The 27,261-nt window shown below is 43.3% G+C and overlaps 1 protein-coding gene across 1 annotated transcript in view; it reads left to right on the top strand.

Moving 5' to 3' along the window:
* mipol1 (mirror-image polydactyly 1) overlaps positions 1 to 26,326 on the top strand; it is a 31,614-nt gene extending 5,288 nt beyond the window's left edge. Inside the window, exons 4-14 of the mRNA XM_069160650.1 lie at positions 99 to 142; positions 828 to 1,215; positions 2,509 to 2,614; positions 4,832 to 4,937; positions 6,244 to 6,370; positions 9,315 to 9,348; positions 9,435 to 9,605; positions 15,556 to 15,603; positions 20,166 to 20,260; positions 23,279 to 23,521; positions 25,843 to 26,326. Coding sequence (XP_069016751.1) covers positions 99 to 142; positions 828 to 1,215; positions 2,509 to 2,614; positions 4,832 to 4,937; positions 6,244 to 6,370; positions 9,315 to 9,348; positions 9,435 to 9,605; positions 15,556 to 15,603; positions 20,166 to 20,260; positions 23,279 to 23,521; positions 25,843 to 25,909 — 1,429 coding nt within the window. The 3' untranslated portion in view covers positions 25,910 to 26,326. The remainder of the gene's footprint in view (positions 1 to 98; positions 143 to 827; positions 1,216 to 2,508; positions 2,615 to 4,831; positions 4,938 to 6,243; positions 6,371 to 9,314; positions 9,349 to 9,434; positions 9,606 to 15,555; positions 15,604 to 20,165; positions 20,261 to 23,278; positions 23,522 to 25,842) is intronic.
* The last annotated feature ends 935 nt before the right edge of the window (positions 26,327 to 27,261 follow it).

Below are 27,261 nucleotides of genomic sequence, written 5' to 3'. Positions count from 1 at the left end.
GTATTGGTCTGTGTTTCTGTAAATCTATTGATCCTCTAAGGATCGTTTCGATCAGCTGAGAATCACTTCATTTTTTTTTTTTTTCGTGTGGTTTTTAGATCGGGGCCCAGCCAGAACCCGGAGCACAACAACTGGCCTCAGGGTAGGAAGATCCATTCATTCATTCATTCATTAACAAAGCAGTTATATTTCCAGAACAAATCTTCATCAAATGTATCTGATGTTAGAACCTGTCTGTTTCTCTATGTTGTCTGTCTGTCTTTATACCTGTTGTGGTAAATTATGCTTAAATTGTGGTGGATTATGCTTATGCTATGCCCATTTATATATATATATATATATATATATATATATATATATGTTTAATCCAGTCTTTAATCAAATGCTATTATGATACTATATGTAACCCTGTCGACTCAGCATTAAGATATACTGCACACAGCTGTGTGCCCAAGGTCATGAAAACACGAAGTAAGTTTCGGTACGTGATAACTCACACGCGAGCTGAACTCAGATTCAGGAGGTCACGGTACCAACTCTCTATAATGAGTTGGTACTCCTCTTGTGGAACATCCGAGACTAAAGTCCCGCCCTACTGTGTATAAAGTATGTAATATCAAGTGCTCAGATCAGACTCCAACAGAGAGACCTCTGGTTGATGTTGGGCTCTCCGTGATATCATGTATGCTGAAGTTGCTGAATAAATCAACTTGCTGATTGAATCTGCCTATTGGTGTCTCTGATCAAAACAACTCGGTGGAATCAATTGGTGAATTCCAACACTGTCTATCTATGTCTATGTCTGTCTGTCTCTATACTTGTCTCAGCTCCTCAGCACCTCCAGGAGCTTCCCACCTCCTGCTCCCCCTCCCCTGTGTCCCAGCAGAGGTCTGTCTCTCCTGTCTCCCCTTTCCTCCAGAGGAGTTCTGTCTCTCCTGTCTCCCCCCTCCTCCAGAGGAGTTCCGTCTCTCCTGTCTCCCCCCTCCTCCAGAGGAGTTCCGTCTCTCCTGTCTCACCTCCGTCCTACAGGAGGTCTGTGTCTCCGTTGTCCTCCAGGCTCCAGAGAGGGGCAGGGGAGATGGAGGTCGACCTCTCCCCCAACAGGGGACCCTCTCCTCGGGCAGAGAGCTGCGTAGAGGCCCCAGATGAAGCTGCAGTATCTCAAAGTCCTGGTAGTCCGTTCCTCCGAAGACACCTGGTAACTACGGGCAACAGGTAAGTGGGTGGATATTTCCACTACTACTACTACTACTACTGGTATTATTACTGTTAATATCATTATTGATGAGAAAAAGAGGTCTCAGCTTCGAAGTTTTGTGGTTCAGACTTTCTCCGAGACACATCAGATCTATAGACTGTTTCACATTTAAATAATAATATTTTGGATTTTTGAAATTCCATAGTGTTTTTAGGATTCATTTGATATGTTTAGAGCCTCTCCACAGTGACATTTATTAAAAAGTTGCTTTTCATTAAACTTCCCCAGCTTTCTTTAGATTCTGTAATCCATGTGGTGTTTTTTTTTTTGTTGCTTCCTTTGTCTTCTTTTGATGCATTTGAAATAAATTTTTTGGAAGAGGTTGCATCACTATGAAATGCGAGCTATTAAATTTAGATTTGATTTGATTAGTCGAAGCGTTTCAGTGGCGCGACAGAAATAGAAAAGTAGTAAAAAAGCAATCGTTGCGGCAGGAGAGCGAAGTTGATTAGAAGCAGCTGATATTATGAAGTCAGAAACAGTCAATTACAGAAGACAGTGTCAGCCATATTCCAGTCTTATTTACTCGCTTTATTACGCTAAGAAGCAGCCCGACCTTTAAGGTAATATGAGAGAATTACAGGCGAACATCAGTCGATGCTTATTAAACCTGCCGCCTGCAGCGCCGCACCTCATATCTGATAATGTGAGGCCGCGACCTCACGTTAAAACATCTGACCTGACTACACACAGGTGAAACACTAATGAAACACAGAGGGGGATGATGATGTCACAGAGGAACTGACCAATCGCAGCCTCACTGACCGGCAGCTGCTCCTCGGTCCTCATCAGAGGAGCTGATTCGCTGTTTTCTACCAGACTGCATCATCCGCAGATCAGTTCTCAGTCAGGGAGCTGCGTTTAAGTCCTAAAATGGCTTTATTTATTTGGACAATTTAAAAAAGGTTTAGTTAATTCAATTTAATTTATAAAGCACCAAATCACAACACACATTATTTCTGGGAACGTAACACATTAAAGTCCTCAGAAACTTATAGAAAGGAGCCTCTAAAAGTCTTTAGTTGGTCCAGAATCAGAACAAAAATCTGTCTGTCCACACTCGACTGCAGAACCAATCAATCAACTTCTGACCCAGAGATATTATTTACTGCTCACCGATCACGAGCTGCAGTGTCTATTCAATAGTTAAAACACTACCGAAGTTATTTTCTGTGAACATTGTTGTTGGACTGAACACCGGCTGGCTTTAATTCTGCTTTTTAACCGGATGTTTTTTTGTCTCCCGCTAGTCCTCCTCGGATATCCGAGCTGACGCGACTTCAGGGTTTCGAACGAGACAAAAACATCTCGTTCTTACTGAAGGAGCTTGACGCTCTGAGGGAGATCAATAACAAGGTGAATACACACGCTTAGAAACATGTGTAGAGCTGAAGAGTTACGAGGTGGCAGCGTTATATATACACTGCTCAAAAAAAATAAAGGGAACACTTAAACAACACATCCTAGATCTCAATGAATGAAATATTGCAGTTGGAAATCTTTATTCATTACATAGTGGAATGTGTTGAGAACAAAATAACATAAGAATGATCAATGGAAATCAAAATCATTATCCCATGGAGGTCTGGATTCAGAATCATACTCAAAATAAAAGTGAAAAAATCAGATCACAGGCTGATCCAACTTCTGTGGAAATTCCTCAAGACAAGTCAAAATGAGGCTCAGTAGTGTGTGTGGCCTCCACGTGCCTGTATGCACTCCCTACAACGCCTGAGCATGCTCCTGATGAGACGACGGATGTTCTCCTGAGGGATCTCCTCCCAGACCTGGATCAAAGCATCAGTCAACTTCTGGACAGTCTGTGGTGCGATGTGGCGTCGGTGGATGGAACGAGACACGATGTCCCAGATGTGCTGGATTGGATTCAGGTCTGGGGAACGGGCAGGCCGGTCCATAGCATCAATGCCTTCATCATGCAGGAACTGCTGACACACTCCAGCCACATGAGGCCTAGCATTGTCATGCATCAGAAGGAACCCAGGGCCCACTGCACCAGCATATGGTCTTACAATGGGTCTAAGGATCTCATCCCGGTACCTAATGGCAGTCAGGGTACCTCTGGCTAGCACATGGAGGGCTGTGCGGCCCTCCAAAGAAATGCCTCCCCAGACCATCGCTGACCCACCGCCAAACCGGTCATGCTGGAGGATGTTGCAGGCAGCAGAACGTCCTCCACGGCGTTTCCAGACTCTGTCACGTCTGTCACATGTGCTCAGTGTGAACCTGCTCTCATCCGTGAAGAGCACAGGGCGCCGATGGAGAAGCTGCCAATCTTGGTGTTCTCTGGCAAATGCCGATCGCCCTGCACGGTGTTGGGCTGTAAGCACAGGCCCCACTTGTGGACGTCGGGCCCTCGTACCACCCTCATGGGGTCTGTTTCTGACGGTTTGAGCAGAAACATGCACATTAGTGGCCTGCTGGAGGTCATTTTGTAGGGCTCTGGCAGTGCTCCTCCTGTTCCTCCTTGCACAAAGGAGCAGATAGCGGTCCTGCTGCTGGGTTGTTGTCCTCCTACGGCCCCCTCCACGTCTCCTGGTGTACTGGCCTGTCTCCCGGTATCTCCTCCGTGCTCTTGACACTGTGCTGACAGACACAGCAAACCTTCTTGCCACAGCGTGCATTGATGTGCCATCCTGGATGAGCTGCACTACCTGAGCAGCTTCTGTGGGTTGTAGACGCCGCCTCATGCTACCTCTAGTGGTGAGGGCACTGGCAAAATGCAAAAGTGACCAAAGATCATCCAGAAAGGATGAGGACAGAGAAATGGTCTGTGGTCACCACCTGCAGAACCATTCCTTTATAGGGGTTGTCTTGCTAATTGCCTCATTTCCACCTGTTGTCTGTCCATTTGCACAACAGCAGGTGAAATTGATTCACAATCAGTGTTGCTTCCTAACTGGACAGGTTGATTTCCCAGAAGTGTGATTGACTTGGAGTTACATTGTGTTGTTTAAGTGTTCCCTTTATTTTTTTGAGCAGTGTATATATGAATCGTACCAGAAAACAAGAGACCTAATACAATTAGTAAACATCTTAAAGTTTCTGATATTTACTAGTGAAGTATCAGAAGTATTTTTTTTAATGTTAAATTTACGCAAATGCTCGGAATTTAGAGACTTATTAAGTTTATTCTGTTCATCATCACACTGTCCAATTTTATTTTGACAGAGTAACGAAGAAGGGGAAATGTTTTGTAGAAAAGTCAAAGGTGACATAAATATAGAAGTATACAGATTCTCTGTACTGGACTAAAACATGACTGAAAGCAGCTTTTTTAACTGAAACTCTAAAGGACCTACAGTAGAGCCCTGCGGAACGCCTGAGACTGCACGGGGAAATTCAAACTCAGGTTTTGTCCGTCGTTTTGGTGCTCAAGTCCAAATACAGCAATACCAAGAACCTCCACTGCTGTTGCTACGAAGAAGGTGTGAGTTGACAGACAAAAACCCTCCACAGCTGCTGAGCTCGCTGAGTTTAAACTGATTCGAACTGCAGGTTATTTTTTTATCGAAGATATTCTGACGATTGAGTCGGAGAGTTTCTGTGTTTCAGCTGCAGGATCAGCTGGTTCAGAAAGAGAAGGAGCTGCAGAAGAGGGAGGTGGAGGAGGAGCTGAAGGAGGAGCAGAGGGAAGCCCGAGACTGGGAGAGACCTGCAGGTGAGGAGGAGGAGGAGGAAGAAGAGCAAAGAGGAGGAAGAGGAGCAGGGAGGAGGAGGGTGGTGGTGTATGTTACAGTTTACTCTCCTCTTAATCAGATCTGATCCAACCTCGACTTCTTAAATATTTGAATATTTTTCATGCACACTGTTTAATACCAATACACACACACACACACACACACACACACACACACACACACACACACAGATAGAGTAATTAAAATAACAGCAGTGGTAACGAGGTGACAGTTAACGAGGCAGCTGTTAGTTTAACAGAACAGTGTGTGTTTGTGTGTGTTTAACCAGCAATCACACTCGGATGTATGTTGATTTAACTGAGCTGTGTGTGTGTGTGTGTGTGTGTGTGTGTGTGTGTGTGTGTGTGTGTTTGCGCGCGCGTGCATGCGTGCGCGTGTGCGTAATCCAGCAGGATTATCACAGAAACAGAAAGTCTTCCTCCAACACATTTATTTTATATTCACTTTGTTTCTGGAAAAGTCCGTAAAAGAAATGAAAGAGAAAACAAATCTTTGATGTATGAGGGACATGCAATGGAGAGATGATGCTAGAAGCATCAGGTGGGAACGCAAAACTGTCCGCATCGATTAGCTGTTTTCTAGCAAAATTAGCTGTTTCTTAGCTTTGTTATCCGGTTGTTAGCATCCTCCCTGATCGCTACAGACCCTCTGATCCTGATAAGTGTTGGTAAAATCATTTGCAGTTGGTCAAATCTGGCGAAGCACCAGCGACCTTTGACCATCAAGTTGTCAGGTCACGAAGGTGCGGCGGACCTGTTTACACCTGGTGAAGGACTTTGTCAAAGCAGGAGGTGCAGGTGGAAGTGAGCACCTTAAAACTGATCTGCAGACTGAGTTCAGATCAAAGGAGCAAACCAGGGAGGACTCTGGATCCGATGGGGGTCCAGTGTAAAAGACTGGATTCACCTGAGACCTCTGTGAAGGTGTCGGATTACGAGGAACGTTCCTGCCTGAGGCCCAGACGGCACTCGGAGAACCGTGGCGCTTTAATAACCAACAGAGTCTCTGCGGTGGTTTTATTTTCTCTTCACCGGGTCTCAGATGAGCTGTGGTCATTTCTGTCTTATTACACCTGGACACACACACACACACACACACACACACACACACACACACACACACACACACACACACACACACTGGCAATAATGGTCTGTCCTCTGATTGGTTGGCCAGTCTGAGGCGAAAGAGAAACACATCGATGTTTAGTTTCTCCTGGATTCATCCTTCAAATTGTCTCCTCGTTTCCTCTCCTCATCTCCTCAGCCATGTTGGAGGAGGTGCTGGCGGCTCAGAAGGACAGAGATCAGGCTCTGATGTCACGACTCCTGCTGGCCAATGAGGAAAGAGACGAGGCTTTGCTGCGAGCCTGCCGACTACAGCAGGCGGCTGAGTACGACTTCATTTTTCCTTTTCTGTTTTGAAAAATATTAATTTTGTAATTTTTTGATACACCTGATCATGTGACCCACCTCGAGATGACGTCAGCTGACTGTTTCCTGTCAGACAGTTGATTATTAAACATTAAGAAGTTTTATTTTAAACTTGCAGTTTATAATAATCGATCGATTATAGCCATCACCGATCAATAACAGTTGATAAATGGATGTTATAAGAAGGTGAGAGTCTGTGTTCAGCAGCGACACACTGTTTGTTTGTTTGTTTGTTTGTTGTTGACTCAGAGTTGTTTCCTCTGAGAAGGAACTGTTTATTCATTTATTTACATGTAAAATATGTTGAAGGAGAAACACAACTGACTGCTGTTCTCCTCTTCTTCGTCCTCCTCTTTATTCCTCCTCTTCATCATCCTTCTCTTTTCTCTTCCTCCTCATCTTCATCCTCCTTTTCATCCTTGTCCTCTTCATCCTCCTCCTCTTCTTCATTATCCTCTCCTTCATTCTCCTCTTCTTCCTCCTCTCCTCCTGTTCATCCTCTCCCTTATTCTCCTCCTGTTTTCTCTTCCTCCTCCTCTTCATCTTTCTTTTCCATCCTCCTCTCCTTTCCTCTCCTCTCCTCTCCTCTTCATTATGCACCTCCTCAATCTTTTTAAGGAGTGTGAAATGAGCTCTCGTCCTCTTCGAGGAGCCAAATAGACCAGAAAATCTAATTAGAGATAATACCCCCCCCCCCTCTTCCTCCTCCTCCCTTTGCCCCCCGTCCCCTCCCCCTCCCCCCAGATGAGAGGGTAATTGATATTGGAGGCCACAATCCTTTTTATGAGGGACAGAATATGGAGGAACATGTTCCATCTGTCAGGACTCAGAGTGTGTGTTGGTGTGTGTTGATGTCTGTGTGTGTTTGTGTGTGTTTTGCGTGTTAATGCGTGTGTGTTTTCCTGATGGAGGAGGCGGCCTGTAATACCTCAGTAAATGTGTGTGTGTGTGTGTGTGTGTGTGTTTTTGCGTGTTAATGTGTGTGTTTTCCTGATGGAGGAGGCAGCCTTGGTAAGTGTGTGTGTGTGCGCGTGTGTGTCCGTGAGGTGTGTGTGCCCGTGAAGTGTGTGTATGAATAATGTGAAGCTGCTGTTTGTTTTATTCTCATTTTATTCATCAAACAGTCCGTTTTCTTCCTAATCAATGAGCCGGCTGATTATTTCAGGATTAATCAACTGATTGGTTCAGAAAAAGGTGAAAAATGTTCAGGACAGAAAATCAGACGTTTACTGAAACAGAAGATGGATAAAGGTGTTGATTAAAAAATGTCTGAAATAATTACATACTACAATAATTACAGATGAATTTCTGTCAATCGGTAGTTGATGCAGTTTTAGATGTAAAGTTTTGCAGAACTTTTAACATGATGAAAACGGACATAATGTGCTGTTCAGTCGTCAGATTTGTTTATGATCGTGTCTTTGATCGCCTCGTTTCTTTTGTCGTGATCTGACTTTGGATTCAAACACACTCGATAGTTTTCATGTTGTTCTTCAGCGTCTTCATGAAATCTGTCAAACTGATCTTATCCAATTCTGATGTGAGATGTTGAACCTCCTCCTTCCAACATGAAGGAGCAGCCGCTCCTCCCCGAGCTCCTCTGAGGTGTCTTGAGTCCAGACTCTCTTCAGAGGAAACTCTTCTCAGACACTTAGATTCAGGATGTTGTTCTTTCTGTCACTTCCCAAAGAAATCAAACAGATAAAAAAATAAAACATTTTTGCTTTTGTGATTGGGTCCTGACTCTCAGGTTGGCGGTCATTACTTTAAAGGAACTTTTTTTTTTACTATTTTGACTTGGGTTTTATTTGTTAAATTAAAGGTGGTTTAAAACACTTGTATCATGATTTAAAGAAGTGGAAAGACTCAGAGCTGAAGGACGTCCCTCATGTCGCCATATCTCCATGTCTCCATATCTCCATGTCTTCATGTCTCCATGTCTCTCGTCATGTTGTTCAGACGTTGTCGGCCGCAGGTCTGAAATATTCAGTGAAACTTTCCTGAAATGATGAATGATTTTATTCTCACTCGGATCATCTGATCCCACTAATGGCTGCCGCTGGCGTGTTTCTGTTGAGATGAGGTGTGTGGGAGTGTTAATGACGGCGGTGCAGCGAGCAGAGCCGAGCCGGGCTGAGCCGGGCTGGATGGGCTGTAAGCAGGGTGTTAGAGGAGCTTTATTGGAGGCGGCCGGTCTTTCATTACCTGCTGTTCCCTGCAGAGCGGAGCCGCCTCGGCCACCTTATTACAGTTTATTACAGCAAAACAGCAGCAAGCTAAATGAAAAGAGCTTCCCAGGAGGAGAGGCAGGAGATCAACTAGTTACCAGCTGCACGTCCACCATCATGACTGCTGTCAGAGGGAGGAAGAGGCTCCTCAATAGCCGACGATTTTGCTCAGCCCTCGCAGCTTCGCAATGAATTTAAAATGACGGAGAGTTTCGGGTAGACTTCAGGGAGCGCGGGACGAAATTACTGCACAGCTGCTGCTGCCGCGGCGCTCAGGTCATCTAACAGGCTGCTGCGGAGGTCCAGCTTTAATTTGGTCAGCGGCGGAAACATGGAGGGCTGGGAGCCTTAGCAGGGGCCGACTGAACGAATACAGGGCCCCGATTCAGCCCTTCATCTGTTCCTCAACTCATACATTGTTTTAGAATATGCAGCACAGAAAGGAAATGGAGCTTTTACACAGCGTAAAGTGTAAGATGAACCTACAGTCAGTGTTTGTTCGTGAAGTGCTACTCATCCTCCAAAACCTTCATCTATTTGATTAAAAATAAAATGTTCGAAACAAAAATTTCAGACATAAAAAAAATATGCAGGTATAAACGTAGAAGGCAGAATCAGGTTGTAGGTTGTTAGTTATCAGTGAAAATGCTTAAACTTTTCTTCTGTCCGTTGTCAGATTGGACAATATTCACCTGGAGGACACCGACAAGGTAACAACACTAACCGTGTTCATAAACCACAAAGTTTTGTAGTTTTATCGGTGATGTCATCAGTCACGTGTGTTTCTGACTTCCAGGATGTGGACGAGCTCCTTAGGTGCGTCTGCGACGCCGAGTCCGTCCCGGAAGTCGAGCGGTTCGGTTCGGTGTTGGTTGAGCGGCTGCGGTTGGCGCGGCAACGACGCAGTGACATCACAGCTCAGGAGATGAAGGCCGTGATGGAGGAGAGAGATGGATGCGTCACCAAGGTGAGTTTCATCAATTAGTGTCGTCAGTGTGATGCGTTCAGGTGAGATGTGATGTTGTGCTGTGATCACTAAAGAAATTACAAGTTTTTGTTTGAATCTTCTTGATGTTCAGTCTGCACTTGTTTTTTCTTGCTGCTGCAGACGGGAACTTTAGACTTGAATTTATTCTTTTGGAGTTTTGTCGGCTGCTTGTTACTCATCTATAAATTAACTCAGACGGTGCTACAGTTTGATGTGGAGTTATATATTATTATTGATTATTATCGATGGTGCAGAGCAGAGCTGGGATCTGAAGGTCAGTCAGTTGATGTACTTCCTGGATAACTGTTCTTCCAGCTGTTTTTCAGTTGTCGTCTGATCCACCTGACTGTGTAAAAGGGTTTAAATTTTCTTCTCTGTGGTATTAAAAGGTCATTTATTTAATTTGGTGAACACGCGGTGGTTTCAGGGTTCGATGAATCGTCTGCAGTGACTCAGATCTCCGTCGTTTTCTCTCCTCTCACATCGAGCACGGCGGGTTCGTTTGCCTTCAGTCTGACAGCAGCAACAGCGTCTCTAAGTGCTCTGTTTAACCCAGTCGGTGCGGCGCGGCACTCGACGTGGCGCGGAGCGGCGGCCGGGTTACGGCGGCTCGGCGGCCCAAACCTCAAATATTTGCGGTTTGAATCTGAACATGAATATTATGAATGGTGTGAAAACAAAGCGGCGCAGAGACAAATATTGACACCCAGATTGAGTCGACCTGACGAGCTGACATGATGTTTGCGGAACACCTGCTGTTTACTCACCTGTTTGTCTGCTCTGTGTGTGTGTGTGTGTGTGTGTGTGCGTGTGCGTGCGTAATGTGCATGTGTATGCAGCACACACTCAGGCTGCCGGTTTGTGTACTATTTGAATGTAATGTCTCTGCTGATGATTTGCGTATTGGAGCCGGAGGAGCAGCTTATGGACACACAGATATTTAAATCAGACAGAAAGGTAGACTCTCTGCAGGTGTGTTGCCCAACCAGACACAGGCCTCCTTTGTTTCACCTGGATGACATCACCTGAGGGTGCAACAGATGCTTCCGTGGAAAACAGATGTATGAAAAAGAGGAGAAAGAATATGATTCAGCAGCTGGGGATCAGACTGGTGAAGAACTGGTTTGGGGTCAGCACGTTAAAGGTGCAATATGTAAAAATGAAATCTTGTAATAGCTCTTCATACCTTAAGAGTTGATAGTGAGTTGCAGCAGCGTCCAGTCTGAAGTCCAGCTCTAAAGAGTTTTGGCACCGCTGCTACTGAACACTTATTTAAACTTATTTGAAAAGGTTGAAAAAAAACACTTGCCAACATCATCTGACATTTTTTTTTTTTAAATATATATATGAAACTAAGATCTCTGGTCAGTGATGGTTGTGATAGCCAGGTAGACAGATAGTTCCAAGATGTTAAAAGCATATGGAGGCAACGGTTTTATTCTCTGAGAGCGAGTAGTCACTCATTTGCGTCTTTACACTCCACCGTGTCAGAATTGATATATACATCTGAACTTTTCAGTCAGTTTCCTTCAGATTTGAATGTTCAGTAAAAATCTGAACCCGGATAAAGTGTCCGTAAATAATCGAATGCAGCAGATTCACATCTGATTAAAAAGTTTGGACTCAGAGTTGGAAGAAGAAAATCCAGATTTTCCTTTCTTCCCATCTCTCCTCTGGAGGCTGATTATTATCGAAGTTCAGTTCACAGAGTTTATTACCAAAACCTGCAGAGTGCTGGATTTATTACCCACAATTCATCTGGATTCATATACTGCTCTCTGTGGGAAGATCGGGTGGGGCGGGGTGGGGGAGTAAAACGAGTAGAAATGAAAAGAGATGAGAAGTCTGACTGATGGAGGGATGACAGAGAGAGAGAGCAGGGCAATCGAAGGGTGAGATGGTGGGGGGGCTCCCAGCATGCCTTGTGGCAGGTGGCGAGCTCAGAAGCTCCGCCTCCTCCTGATATGTCTCACAGATAAAAAAAAAAAAAAAAGAAGGAATCAGATCAGAAACCTTCATCTGTTCTCTCGCTGTGACTGACAGACCACTGTCACCAAGGTAATGGACCCGCAGCAGCATGGCTGAACACTGGTAACCACGGCAATCATTGTCAAGGGAAGGCAGGAGGGACAGGAGAGTGAGGTGATGAAGTCGTTCTTCAAAAGTGCAAAAACTGGGCACATGTAAAAATGAAGTGTTTATACCTGTAGTGATTACAGGTGAAGTGGTACTTTTACAGATGAAGTGGTATTTCTTCAGATGAAGGTGTATTTCTACAGATGAAGTGGTACTTGTACAGATGAAGCCCTTTAGAAAGTATTACTTCTAGAAATTCAATTCAATTCAACTTTATTTATATGGCGCCAAATCACAACATAGGTTATTTCATGGCACTTAACACATTAAAGTCCTTACAGCAAGACGTTACAATATTATACAGAGAAACCCAACAATTCAACAATTCCCACATAAGCTAGGAGGGGAAAAAAAAGCCCTCCTCTTTAAGGGAGAAAAACCTCCAACAGAGGGAAGGAAAAACTCCCTCTTAACAGGAAGAAACCTCCGACAGAACCAAATGAAGTGTTGCTTAAAGTTTTGATGCTGTTCATATTGACATTAGGCAGTAATTGTTTTCATTGTAGTTTTTTGTGGACTACACTTTGCACCCTGCTGCAGTAACACCTCGTAAGATCCTGTAACACTGTGCTGCTGTAACACACTGTAACACTCTGCTGCTGTAACGCACTGTAACGCACTGTAACACCCTCTAAAACCCTGTAACACCCTACTGCAGTAATACACTGTAACGCCCTCTAACACCCTACTGCCATGATACACTGTAACACCCTCTAACACCCTACTGCCGTGATACACTGTAACACCCTCTAACACCCTGTAACACCCTACTGCAGTAATACACTGTAACACCCTGTAACACCCTACTGCCGTGATACACTGTAACACCCTCTAACACCCTGTAACACCCTACTGCAGTAATACACTGTAACACCCTGTAACACTGCTGCTGTAACACCCTGTGACACCCTGTAACACTCTGCTGCTGTAACACCCTGTAACACTCTGCTGCTGTAACACCCTGTGACACACTGTAGCACCCTGTAACACCCTGTAACACTCTGCTGCTGTAACACCCTGTGACACACTGTAGCACCCTGTAACACCCTGTAACACTCTGCTGCTGTAACACCCTGTAACACCCTGTAACACCCTACTGCACCCTGCTTCTTTAACACCCGGAAACAGTCGCAGTGATGCAGCTGTACTTGTATCGATGAGCTTGTTTTTAGAGCTGATGCTGTAGTCGCTCCACCAGGTTGTCCTCACACCTCAACACCCCAGCCTCCCCCACAACCGCCACCGCTGTAACCCCCCAGCCCCGCTTCCATTAACCCCACAAAACTCACCGCCTTATCGGCATCACTTCAGCGTCACCCAGCCTACCACCGCTAGCCCCTACCAATAACACCACTTCGCCATATTTTAACACCCCGCCCCCCTGCATTAACACCACCCCTCCATGGTAACACCTTAATCCCGCCCTCGCTCTGCTGCCGCGCCGCGCTGAAATATGTTTCAAATGCTGCCGTAATCCTCGAAGGAGAAGAAGAAGAGAGAGAGCACTCCACACTGGAGGATTCCTCTCCTCCCCCCCGCCGCTCGCCGATCCCTCGCTCCCTCTCCTCATCTCTCAGGGATTATCTCCCCCTGCAGCCGGGGCTTCTGGGAAATATTAGAAAAGAGGGGGAGGGTTGTCCCCAAGCAAGCTCAGTCGCTGCCTACCTCTCTCGCCCGCTCTCGCTCTCCAGCCGGCTCATATGGCAGCTGCAGCTTTCTGCTTCTTATTGAGTTAATATCAGGTAATTACAGGTTATTACAGCTTATTAAAACTCACCTGGACCTGCCGATCGCAGGAAGGTTGGCAGTTTGATTCCTGCAGGACTGCTGGTGTAGACACATTTACTGACAGGACATAAACAGCTGGAGCCACCTGTCACTGAGCGGATTAGACTGCAGAGCACTAAAGTTATGTTTAATAACTTTTACTGGCTGCTTTTTATTTTGCTGAAGTTTAATAAAAACTGAAAACACCTAAAAACTTTGAATTAAAGTGAAAAAGGCGAGACCTTAGACATTTATACTTTCTATTAAACCCATATTGTTATTTATATAATATGTCATAATTATTAGAGAAACGTGTTTAAATACATTAATAAATCCAAACCTGCTGCGTGTTGGTGTGAAATGTTGACTGACATGCAGTTTCATAGTCAGCTCTGTGTTATTAGCAGTGGATTGGTCTAATTACTGGAGTGTGATGCTGCCTTATTGGCACCTGCAGACGGCGCCCTGGGCTGAACAGCTCCAGTTTTTAGTTTTATTTTAGCGCATTAACACTGCAGAGGTTCTTCTACTGGGTCCACAGTCATGTTCGACTCCTTCTCTGTGACACTCAGCAGGAAGTTGAGAATTTGGACTCTTATTTATCCCTTATTGCATCACTGTCAGCTGCTGTTCTTCTAGAATACAGAGCGTTGCATTGTGGGATTGTTAGCAGCCTGTAGAGCACATTTTGCACTAGTTTCATTCCACTGTGGATCTTCTGACATCCAGCAGATAGATGCAGCCGCTCTGCACTGCTGCATATCACTGAGAATCAGGGTGTGAAAGCAAGACTTTATTGATTTTATTGTTTAAACTGCCAAATTCTTGCCGGATCAATAATCATCTCTGATCAGAGAACAAACTTCCTACACCAGGAAGGTAATCAACATGTGGGTCAATAATACAGATCAGACTCACAGATGATTAATATTCAAGAGCTTGGATCATGACCGGGCCTTAAAGCTCAATCAGGACTGCTGAGTTTGTGAGTTTGGACTCGGAACAGTTCCTCCATCGTGTTGTGATGTCATTGTTCCTGCTGCTCATCACACGCGCCAATCACTCGGCTCCACGCGGCGTTCATCTGTCTCGTTAAAGTTGATCAGCGTTTCCTCCGTCTGGACTGAAGCGCTTTCGTTTACCTGCTGGAGTGCAGACAGGAAACCAGTTATATGATCTGAGCTGCCAAAAAAAAATCAATCAAACAAACCAACAAAAAGAAAAAAGTCTGAGTTCAGTGTGAACACACACACACACACACACACACACACACACACACACACACACACACACACACACACTCACAGAGTGCAGAGAAACAGTATGTGATCCAGATCAAACAGACTGAGACGCTCCAGATGGTGAGATGTGTGTGTGCGTTTTTAACCATCACAGTGAGGACGATTCGCTCGGTCCTCGTCTGAGGGGGTTCTGTCGACGTGTGTGGGTTTGTTTTGTTTGACCTTCTGGTATTGTGTGATTGGCTAAGCAGGCTGCAGTGGGCGGAGTTTGATTCAATAATATCGATAATCGTGACGATCATATGTTATGATGAGTCCACATCAGACCAGAATCCAGATGGGAACAATTGTTTGTCCTTCAGAAAAATCTCAAATGTTTCGACTTATTATTAAAGTTTTTTAATTTCAATTGATCAAAAGGACATGCACTGAAGATCTTTCAGAGTCAAATTTAATGTAATTAACAGTCCTTAGATAGATATTTTACTATGTAATAGATATTAACATTAATTAAAATTATTTAATACAGTAATAAGTATTATTTACAACTAATACAATAATAAGTAATAATTACTGACATTATTCTATTAATTAACTGTTAATTAAGGCTTATTACGATATTTATTCATGTTAATTAATGTTTTGTTATTGTAAAGTGTTTCCAATATGATCAATATGAACCCACGTTAGGAACATTAAAACACATCGTGATGACAGCAGGATGTCTGTCTGTCAGATCTTTGTTGTTGACTGCTGATCAATAACTTCTGATTGTGTGTCTGCAGTGTAAACAGCTGGAGCAGCTTCAGGAGAGAGAGCAGCGGGCGGGCGAGGTAAACACACACTCTCTCTTTTTTTGCATATTTACTGATGATGATGGGATGTCTGCTGTCGTCATGACGACCCTCCGGAGACACCGCAGAGTCTGTTTGTCGACAACGTGTTGTTCAGACGTGTTGTTTGTGTGTGTATGTGTGTCTTTGTGTGTATTGTTTTTTTAATGTGTTTTCTTATGCAAAGTAACGAGTACATTTTTTGCAGCTAAAAGTATAATTAGTTTCCTGTTATTTATGCAGCCCCTTTCAAAATAAAAGATACAGTTTTCTATATTAAAAGCATGAAACAAACTACAAACATCAGTTTATAAAATGTGTTGAAATTTACTCAGCTAATTGTCAATTATTAATGAATAATTTCAGTCATTTTTCAAGCAATACGTATTTTTATGTTGTCAATCAATCAGAAAAATATTCATCAAATGAATTTACAATCAATGGAAGCCCCAACACACAATGGAAATACTCGAGTACTAATACCTGCACTTTTACTTACTTTTTTCTCATTGTTCAACCCTTGTCAGTCGATTATTATTTTATTCATTGATAACTGATATTGTTTCACTGACCAATAACTGCATTTGCTCTGTGTTAATAATGAAATAAGTGTCGTAGGTTTCCCTCCCAGCAGACCAGACCAGGCAGCAGTAGAATCAGTAAAAGCTCCAGTAGAATCTGTTGTTTCTGAAGCTCCGCCCGCTGAAATAAATTAAATTTTGTTATTAATGTAGCGCTGCTCCGTTTTTCCTCCTGAAGCCTGTTAATTAGGCCGGAGGGCTCCGCGGGGATTAGAGCCTGGAGAGCTTTTTAATTTCACACAGAAACACCAGCAGCTGCCGGCAAATAACCGCCAGACAGACGGGGAACCGCCGCAAACATAGTATGGAGACCTCAAACCAGGCCTTCAGTCAGCCCTCTAGACCAGACCCTCAAACCAGACCTCTAGACCAGACCCTCAAACCAGGCCTTTAGACCAGCACCTCAAACCAGGCCTTTAGACCAGAACCTCAAACCAGACCTCTAGACCAGACCCTCAAACCAGACCTCTAGACCAGAACCTCAAACCAGACATCTAGAACAGACCCTCAAACCAGACCTCTAGACCAGAACCTCAACCCAGACCTCTAGACCAGACCCTCAAACCAGACCTCTCGACCAGACCCTCAAACCAGGCCTTCAGTCAGCCCTCCAGACCAGAACCTCAAACCAGTCCTTTAGACCAGAACCTCAAACCAGACCTCTAGACCAGACCCTCAAACCAGACCTTTAAACCAGACCCTCAAACCAGACCTTTAGACCAGAACCAGACCTTTGCACACAGAAACACCAGCTAATAACCACCAGACAGCTGGAGAGCTGCCGGAAACCTAGCATGGAAACCAAAAACCAGGCCTTCAGTCAGACCTTTAGACCAGACCCTCAAAGCCGACCTTCAAACCAGAACTTTAGACCAGTAACTTTCCCACAAACGCCTGCAGCTACAGGCAAATAACTGCTGGACAGCCAGAGACCCGCTGGAAACCTTGTACGGAGACCACAAACCAGGTTTCCTGTAAGATCGTGAGACCAGACTTTTCTACCAGAACCAGACCTTTCACACAAATCTGTAGCTCCCGGCAAATAACCACCAGTCAGTCAGACAGCTGCCAAAAACACATAATAAAGCCATAAACCAAACATTTAAACCATAACTTGAGACCCTAACTATAAAGTAAACATTTTGATGAAAACTTTAGCCTAGAACTTAAAATCAGAACTTTACACCAGAACTTCAAAGAGAACTTAAGTGCCTTTGGACTAGAATATTAGACCAGATTGTCAAACAAAATCCTTAGACTGGACGAAAGACGTGGAACCTTTGAAGTGGACTAAAGATGTTGGTCAGCAGTTAGAGGAACTCTGAGACATCCAGACCAGATTCCATCACTGAGATTATTGATGTTTGATGAGAATTTAGCTGTTAAATCATTCTTAGGTGAAATGTCAGGACTTTGTAGAGTAAATGTGGAGCAGAAGTATGAAGTATAAGTACCTTTAAATGGTACTGTAGTAAAAATACAGTCAGTACTGTTACCAATAAAACACCACAGAGATAATCTGTGAACTTCTCCTTTAACTCCTCGTGATAAAGGTCAGTGGAGCTGCCTTTCATTTACTCCTCCTCTTCCTCCTCTTCCTCCTCCTCCTCCTCTTCCTGATCATCCTGTTCTTCTTCTGTGGTAATCAAAGGTTCCCCTCATTCTCTCCTCACCTCCACATCCTGAACGAACCCTTCTCCTCCTCCTTCTCCCCCTCCTCTATCCCCCCCTATTTTATTGACCTTAACTCCTCATGTTAAAGGTCAGAGTACGCTCTTTTCATTTACTCCCCCCCTCCTCTTCCTCCTCACCCTCTCTCCTCTTCCTCTCTCACCTCCTCGTCCACATCCTGTCCTGCTCCTCCTCTTCTGTAATTAAAGAATCCTCTCATTTTCTCCTCCTCCTCCTTCTCTTCCCCTTGTTGATCTCCTCACGTTAAAGGTCCGGGCAGGCTGGTTTTATTACCTCCTCCCCTCGTCCTCCCCTCTTTCATTGACCTTAACTCCTCATGTTAAAGGTCAGCTTGGCGTCGCTCCTGCCTGCTGATCACCTCATTTGGAAATTATTCTGATTAATAAATCGGGCGGCTCTTTTGAAGCGTCTCCTCTGGCCCGGCTGGAGAAGACACATATTGACTCTCTGGGTTTGGTTTCTCGTTTGATGTCTCTTTTTAAACTCTCAGACCTTGAGGGCTTTAATCAGCATAGAAGAGGAGGAGGAGGAGGAGGAGGAGGTCATGATCAGGCCTATAATTCCTGCTGGAGTCAATCTCCACACCTCGCAGCTTCCCGTTACTGTCGGTTCGCAGGTTCAATCCTGCAGCAGAATCAGACGATGCCACGAGGACCTGCAGGAGTCCAACATGGACAGTTCAGTTGAACTCGGACATTTTCAGGCGTTTTATTGGTCAGCTTGGACGCTTCCTCCCTCACACGTGTTTCAGGAAGGATCAAACAGATAACACGGCGTGTCAACAGGCTCGTTGTTTGCAGTTTGAAAAGCAGTTGATGATATTAGTAAGCTTTATTTATTAAGCAACTTAACAGACAAGAAATGACTTAAAATAATAAAATTAGAATAAAATCAGAAATCAGAATGCATCATTAGAAGCAAAGAAAACACAAATTACAGGAATAAGATCAGAGGAAGACCAGTCTGCAGAAATGTAATTCAAAGGTGTTTCATCTCATTTGTTTTTCGGCCAAACTCGGGAGTTGCATGTGTGCAGCTCAGGGTCTGTACGGGGGTTAAATTCAAACTGAAAACTAACTAAAACCTGTGCAAAGAGGCCACAATGTTGAAACACTGGTGGTTGCATTTTTTTTCGAATCATAGTATAGCAAGTTTTTCTCCAGAAAATTTAGATTTCTTCATCAAAAACCAACTTTTTCTGTGACTTTCAGTTCATCAACACAGATTTAAAAGATGTTTGGTTTCATTGTAAAAATAAAATTAACCATCATACATTCAGATGTTCTGAAGGGCAAGAATCTCATTAAATTGTCAGATGAATATTAGCCTATCGTCTGCATAAAGGTGGATGTGCACGCTGAAAAGATGCCTGATAAACGTCATTCACAGCACTGTCTTCATCATTTTTATCACAGAACACCAATTGGCTGAGACACATTCCACATTCCTCAGTCTGATTGGTTTATGCCTTTCCTCTGAATGCCAAGAAAAATCCTTCTGTAAAAAAAAAAAGCCGCTCTTTCACCGTGTAATTTCCTCAGTTTGTGTAAAAATACTCAACAAAAAAATCTGCAAAAAAATTCTATTGACATGTGAATTAATTGCACGAAAAAAAAAACCTGAGTTGAAATGAAGTATCTATTGATTAGTTTGTCTGAAGGTAAAACTTTTTGGGCTCCTTCAATGTACAAATACAGTCCAATAAAATACAACTCTGAACAGCGGCAGTGGAGTTGATGACGATGGATGTCGACCGGCCAATCGTCTCAGGAGTGCGTCGGTCTTTGACCTGCTGCCCCGTTTTCATCTCAACATGTTTAGTAATCCACATCATCATCGTTAAATCGCAGAAATCCCTCCACTGAACTCTCTTATTCCCAGAATGCACCTGGAGTTCCAGCGTAATGATCTGCTGCCTTAATAAAGCAGCAGATAAACACGCGCTGATAAAAATCAAATCCTCATTAAGAGGTGTGTTGACTCTCATGTTGGTTAATTAGTCAGTTAGTTTTTTAATCCTTTATTTAAACAGAGCTTGATCTCTTCTTCGGTGGTGCACCGTTAAAGCACAAACACAGTCAGTTCAACACTGAAGAAGTCTGTGAAGTGCTGCTGAGAGTTTCACATCTTTTAAAAACCTTCAGAGTGAACCTGGGATTTCAGTGTGACTGACAGGGTTTACAGCCAATCAGAGTCTGAGGATCACGGATCAGTTCTACCGTCTGCTGCCGATCAATCAGTCGACTATCAGAAATTTAACCAAGACTGATGTGTGTTTCATCCAATCAGGAGGTGCTGCTGAGGCTGCAGAAGGAGAGAGACAGAGCTGTGGAGGACAGACGCCGGCTGGAGGCGGAGATTCAGGCGCTGCGAGCCAATCACAGGTCAGATGATCGAACCTCATCCTCTGCAGCTCAGAGATCCTTCACATTGTGTTTAAGCCAGAAACGAGGTCAAATCAGTGCTCGGCAGTCCAAATAGTGGTCTGAGGTCTGAGGTTCAAATAGAACAGGATATCGTCTGCATAGAGGTAGATGTTCACCCTGAATTGAACCTTAAAGATAGCATGTAGATTAAAAACAGAACCAGGTCCAGCACCGAACCCTGAGAACCCCCACACAGCAGCAACATACAGTCCGGTGCAGACCAGAATCTGCTGTATCAGATACATAGATATACCTGTAGACAGATGCTATACAGATACACAGATGCTTCATCTTACCTGTTATCTTTGTCTCTGACGCATAAAGTCGTATCTTTGATTTGAAATTATATCAGACTTTTGTTAAACAGGATTAAAACCCGAAAAACTTCGTAAACCTGTTTTATCTTCAGATCTGAAAGATATGTTAAATATTCTGACACTTTAAGACTAAGCCACGAAGAGGTTATTCTCGATCATTTTAAGATTATTCTTGGTGCATTTTTGCCTTCATTAGACAGTGACTGTGGAGACAGAAAAGTGAGAAGAGAGCAGGAGAATGATGTGCTGTAAAGATGACAGTAAACTCTGCAGCTGAACCATTCGGCTGTTGAGTTGCCTTCCTTTAATGATCAGAACATTTTACAGAGTAATCATCAATAGTTGCAGAATGAGCGCCACCTGCTGTTTATTTGACCAACCAGTGAACTCGTATTCACGGGGCTGCAGAGAAGGAAACATTAACTTGTGTTTCTGTGCTGTAAGATGAGTTCCTCACATGTAAGTAAGGACAGGAAAAGTGTGTGTGTGTGTGTGTGTGTGTGTGTGTGTGTGTGTGTGTGTGTGTGTGTGTGTGTGTGTGTGTGTGTGTGTGTGTGTGTTTGCTCAGCGGAGTCCTTTGTGTTCAGTTTGGACCAATCAGCTGAGAGAGTGAGGTGTACAAACAGCACCGTGTGTTGACCTTCGACCTCGTGTTGTCTTTGTTTTATCTCCGATCGGGTCGCGATCACCGGCATCAGACGGGGAGACACCTGTCCTGAGAGAGGAATATTAAAAAACCTGCACGAAACAAACGAAGAAACACAAAACAACAAACAATACGTTAAGAGACAGATTTAAAACGTCCCCGAGGTGAATCTGAGTCCACAATGAAACCGCTGCTGCAGAGTGAGGCAGAATAATGATGAAGAGCGAGTCCATCCACGCTGACCAAACTGTGAGTCTCCATAAATCATGAGGATTGATGCTGGACGCCTGCAGAGACACCGGATGGAGGGAGGAGAGGGGAGGGGAAAGGGGAAGATTTGGTTTGATTTCAGTCTTTTTTAGGAGGAAACAAAAACTCATATCTCCTGAGTTTCAACGCATTCGGTGCTCGATGCTGATTGGTTGAAGCCGCTCCAATAGTTTCAATATGCACCCGTTTCTCCTTATTTAAAACCACAGTCTGATTGTTAAATGTCTGATTCTGCAGCTGGTCAGTGAAGGCATCATCAGATCAAACCGTCATCACTGATCAGCTAATAAAATCGTCATTGATCATTAATTTGATTATTTCTCAGTAACCACAGAACAGATCTTTTAAAAACCACCAAAATCTGGCAGGACTTCGGTAGGGTGGGACTGACTCTTGTGTTCTGGTCCCGGCCCGGCTCCTGGTGTCTGGATCTGGTCTCAGCTGTGTTTGCAGGTGGATCAGACAACCTCGGTTGACCCTGGCAGGTTGACAGCTGAGGATCAGATGATTCTTGGTGTCAAACATCTGTTTCTGTGTTTGTGAGTTGCTGCAGGTCAAGAGCTGGTTGACCTCCGACCCTTGACCTCTGACTTGCTGGTCTCTGGACTCCACCTCAATTGTTTTCTGCTTTTTTGCATCTCACTTTTTAAATTTTTGTCATTTTGTTAGTTTTCACTATTTTGTTACATTTTTTAAAGAACAGCTCTCATTAATAGATTTCTTTTATTAGTTTTTATTAACTTTGCTTTTGAAGATTCTTTATTTGGTTTTAAACTGTCATTCTTCATCTCTTCAGTAGAGCTGAAGCTTCGGTTTTTGATGCACAAATTGAAAAAGGCGAATACTTTTTCATGCTCAGAGACTCAGGATGTAAAACTGGTCAGGACACGGTGCTCATGGGAAATGTAGGCGACCAGGTAGATTTTGATATCTGACTCAGCTCATTTCAAACCTTCGTGATATTCATGGATCAGTAAACAAACTTATTACTATTTTAAACTTCAGGAATGGAAACTGAATGAACATTGACGATCAATCAATCTGTCCATCAGTTCTGAGATGTTAAAAGTAGAAAACAGAAAAGGGCGAGTGACAGAGCAACAGCTGATGACAGGAGACGGGCTGAACTTTGTCCTTTGTCCCGTCCTCTGTCATTCGTCCACTCTGTTTACCTTTAATTAATGTGAATCCCCCTCAGTGCCTATCAATATCTCAGCTGATTGATTAACTATCAGCTGCTTCACAGTGAGCAGTAGCTCCGATCAGGTTGCAGGTTTCTGCAGGAATTCATCCTCAACAACAAAAAAACAAGTCAGAAGGTTTTAAAAAGTGTTAAGTTTAATTTGTAAAAGTCAAAAACAAAAAGTCGCAAACAAAAAGTTACTAAAATGATTTTGTCTTATTAATGTTATTAATTTGTGTCATTCTATTTATTAGACATTTGTTGTTTCTTATATATTTAAACTTTTTATTGTGTTCCTTTGGATTATTTGTATTTTGAATCAATTTATTTTTTCATTTATTACATTTTGTTATTAATTTATTTTACAGTCAATTTACTTTTTTTCATTTCGTCACACAACAAATACATATATATATATTGAAATTGAATGTCACCAGTGCTCGTGTTTTATGTCAGAGTGAGTCATCTATCAGTCTCAGACTCTCCCTCAGAGATAAAAACCAGTTTGACCAAAAAGACAAATTGATAAGCATACCTTCCTCCTCCTCTTCCTCTCTCAGGTCTCCAGACCTCACCCCTCCATCCCAGCACCCATTGCCTGGTGATTTAATCTCTCCTGCAGTGTTTGTGGCGGCAGTTCATCAGTCTCCGCCTCCACAGGGCCAGCTGCAGGAGGCCCCGCCTCCTCATACCCAACCCCTGGTGATGCAGCTGCAGCAGCTGTCGGAGGAGAAGAAGAGCGTCGAGGCGGAGCTTCAACGCTGCCAGGAGGCGGAGCGAGAGGCCAGCGAGAGAGTGCGCAGGTCAGATTCTCACAAGCGGCAATCTCGATTATTTTTCATTTTGCTGCTCTTCAGCTCTGTTTCTGTGTTGTTAATGTCGTTCACAGAATAAAAATGTTCACATTATTACACTAGAAATTTAATGATTTCAAAAACCCTGTGAGTCTCATCCAAACAGCAGCTCCAGGAAGATTTTAGCAACATTTATTCTTAGAAAAATCTTTGATATCTGTTTAAATTCCTTTTTTTTTTTTTTTTTTTTTTTTTTTTTTTATCAAAGCAGTAACATGAGTTTACTGATCATGACAAAGAAATCTGATGGACCAGCAGCGTCCTGACCAATCAGAGATCTGCAGTTTGCTGTAAAGAGGCAGACAGGAAGTTGCTTCAACGGACAAATAGTTGCCAAATTTGAGTTAGGCCTCGGGCAACTGTTGCAGACAGAGTTCATTGATAACGAAAATATGAATGAAAAATGCTGTAGTGATGTTTGTTTCCTGCCGGACGGTTTGAAACGTCACTCTGTGGTTAAACGAGCTGAGGAGGTCATGAAGCAAGCGTTTTCCCGCCATCAGAAACATGTTGCAGCGTCTAACAGCAGCCGTCACAGACTCCGGGAGGCGTTCAAAGACTGGTTAAGCGTGTGGGACTAAGGAGATTTGGTCGTGATGATTCATATTCAGCGGACATCGGTGAGTGTCTCTGCTGCCGAGTTGATCAGGAAGAATTAATCCTTCAGATTTCGACTCACGCAGGATGACGGTCTGATGCTGAATAACGTGACTTCTTCTGCTGCTGCTTCTCATCTCATCAGCCTGAAGATGAAGGGATGAGATTCATGATGAAAACAGCTTAAGTCGTCCGTCTGCGTCCCACGCCGTCCTCCTGGGCTCAAACCCGCGGCTTTCTGTTCTAATTTGGCTGCCAGCGGGGGGGGCGGCCGGCTCTGAAGAGTCTCCCAAGTTTCTGAATAGTGGGGGGAAGAATATTTGCTCTCTGAGGGAAGGCGCTGATAAAAATCTGCTGGTTATTAGAGAAAGAAGTTTAATTTGATTTGGAGAGAGAGACGGAGCGGCAGAGAGAGCCTCGCCGAATGTTAGAAAGTCATCCAGGGTCAGTTTTCGTACTCCCCCTTTTGTTTCAGCTTCCTCTCTCTTCACTTTTTCTCTTCCTGCCCTCACAAATGCTTCCTGTTAGTCTGACAACATTTTCAACCAGCGTGCAATCCGCAGTGCATGCAACCGTGCATGTCAAAACCTGCAGGAAAACAGCAGGGACCGACATGATGCTGCAGCTGGAAACAAAAAAACTGCAGCTGGAAGCATGAGGCTGCCGCTGGAAACGTGACAATGCAGCTGGAAACAAAAAACTACAGCTGGAAACAAAAAAATGCAGCTGGAAACAAAAAGAATGCAGCTGGAAACACGACAGTGCAGCTGGAAACATTTCACTGCAGCTGGAAACTAAAAACTGCAGCTGAAAACATGACATTGCAGCTGGAAACAAAAAAATGCAGCTGGAAACATGGCACTGCAGCTGGAAACATGACACTGAAGCTGGGAACAAAAAAATGCAGCTGGGAACATGTCACTGCAGCTGGAAACATTTCACTGCAGCTGGAAACAAAACAAAATGCAGCTGGGAACAAAAAGAATGCAGCTGGAAACATGACACTGCAGCTGGAAACATGATACTGAAGCTGGAAACATGACACTGAAGCTGGGAACAAAAAAATGCAGCTGGAAACATAAGATTGCAGCTGGAAACATGCCACTGCAGCTGGAAACATTTCACTGCAGCTGGAAACTAAAAACTACAGCTGGGAACATGACACTGAAGCAGGGAACAAAAAAATGCAGCTGGAAACATAAGACTGCAGCTAGAAACATGAGACTGCAGCTGGAAACATGAGACTGCAGCTGGAAACATGTCACTGCAGCTGGAAACATGACACTGCAGCTGGAAACATACAAATGCAGCTGGAAACATGTCACTGCAGGTGGAAACAAAAAAATGCAGCTGGAAACATAAAAATGAAGCTGGAAACATGAGACTGCAGCTGGAAACAAAACAAAAAATGCAGCTGGAAACATTTCACTGTAGCTGGAAACTAAAAACTGCAGCTGGAAACATGACATTGCAGCTGGGAAAAAAAATGCAGCTGGAAACATCACTGCAGCTGGGAACATGACACTGAAGCTGGGAACAAAAAAATGCAGCTGGAAACATAAGACTGCAGCTAGAAACATGTCACAATAAATCAGCCTTTCTAACAGTGAAATCTTCTACTCCTCCCTTGTGTTCTTCCGCCTCCTCTTCCTCCTCCTCTATATCTTCCTCAGGTTGGAGCGTCTGGTCGAGGTGTTGAGGAAGAAAGTTGGAACGGGAAGCCTCCGCGCCGTCATCTGATTCAGTTTTATTAATACGTTTCTATATTGATCGCAGTGATCGCTGATTATTTGATCTGGTTTCATTTTATTTCAACCTTTATCTTTGGTAAAAACATCTGCAACTGTTGTCATTATTGTTATTCTTATTATTATTATTAGGGAAATTACTGCTTTGTTTTTTCATTTCTTCTCAGTATTTAATTATTTTTTTCTTTTTTAGGATCTTTAACCACAAAAAACTTTTCAGTTACGTCATTCATCTTCAGTTAATTGTTGTTGTAACCACGAGTGCCTTTTAATCCGATAATTGCTCTGTACAATCAGCTGTTTCTTTTGAATCAATCTATTTTTTTACATTATCAGTGTTCTTGTCAAAGTCTTGAATATGAACAAGTGTGCTTCTTTTCCTTTGCTTGGTCCTAAAATGAAATAAAATAGTAATAATACTCATTTTTAATTAATTTACCTGTTAAGTCTCAGAATTTATATTTTAATGAACAGATTTTACTGTGTTGAACATTTTGACTCTTTTTGGGTCCAGTTTTCATCTCATTTCAGCGTCTCTGCGGTGAAGGATTCCTCCTCATCCTCCTCCTCCTCGTTGTCTCTAATTGAAGATCAGTCGGCCTTTTAGTTCTTCTGTTGATTTAAGGTTTGTCTCTTAAACTCTCCTTTTTTAAACAGAAACGCTGCTCAGTTTAATTTCAGAGGATCGCTGTGACAAATGTGAGGAAGCCACTCTGACTTCATACTCCCCGAAAACTTCAAATTAAAATTTAACTTTACCAACTTTCTAACTCTCGGGTTAAAAGAAACTGGAACGACATCCCAACAGCTTTTCTGTCCGATAAAATAAAACGTTCGCGATTGATCTGGTTGAAATCCATTTACATTTTTTACCTTTTTTTAAGCAGGTCAAAGTTGTCATATCAACATTTAAAGTGTATTTACTAATTCGTGACGTCAACTCAAAGTCTCTATTTGATCCACTGCTGTTTGCCCTGTTAAATTTACTGCATTACGCTGTTAAACTCAACACTTCCTGTAGTGTTTCAAATTAAAAGCCCACTACAATTTCATTTGACAGACATCCTACAAGTCGTAACAAAGCTTTTATTGTGAAATATTTGCAGGAAGGTGTGACTGAAATCGAACAGTGCAACAACGCAGTAAAAGTACACAATGGAAATACTCAGGTAAAGTAGAAGTACCTTGAACAGTACTACAGGGCAGTAAAAGTACACGATGGACGTACTTGAGTAATGTATAAGTACCTTAAATTGTACTATAGTGCAGTAAAAGTACACAATGAAAGTACTCAAGTAAAATACAAGTATCTTAAAAAGCACTACAACGCAGTAAAAGTCTGGC

The sequence above is a fragment of the Embiotoca jacksoni genome, unplaced genomic scaffold (assembly GCF_022577435.1).
Source record: "Embiotoca jacksoni isolate LCO1_2020_lvr unplaced genomic scaffold, fEmbJac1.0.p SCAF_27, whole genome shotgun sequence".
In the NCBI taxonomy this organism is placed as follows: domain Eukaryota; kingdom Metazoa; phylum Chordata; class Actinopteri; family Embiotocidae; genus Embiotoca; species Embiotoca jacksoni.
Note: the sequence above shows the minus strand (reverse complement) of the source record. Positions and strands in the feature narration are given on the sequence as shown.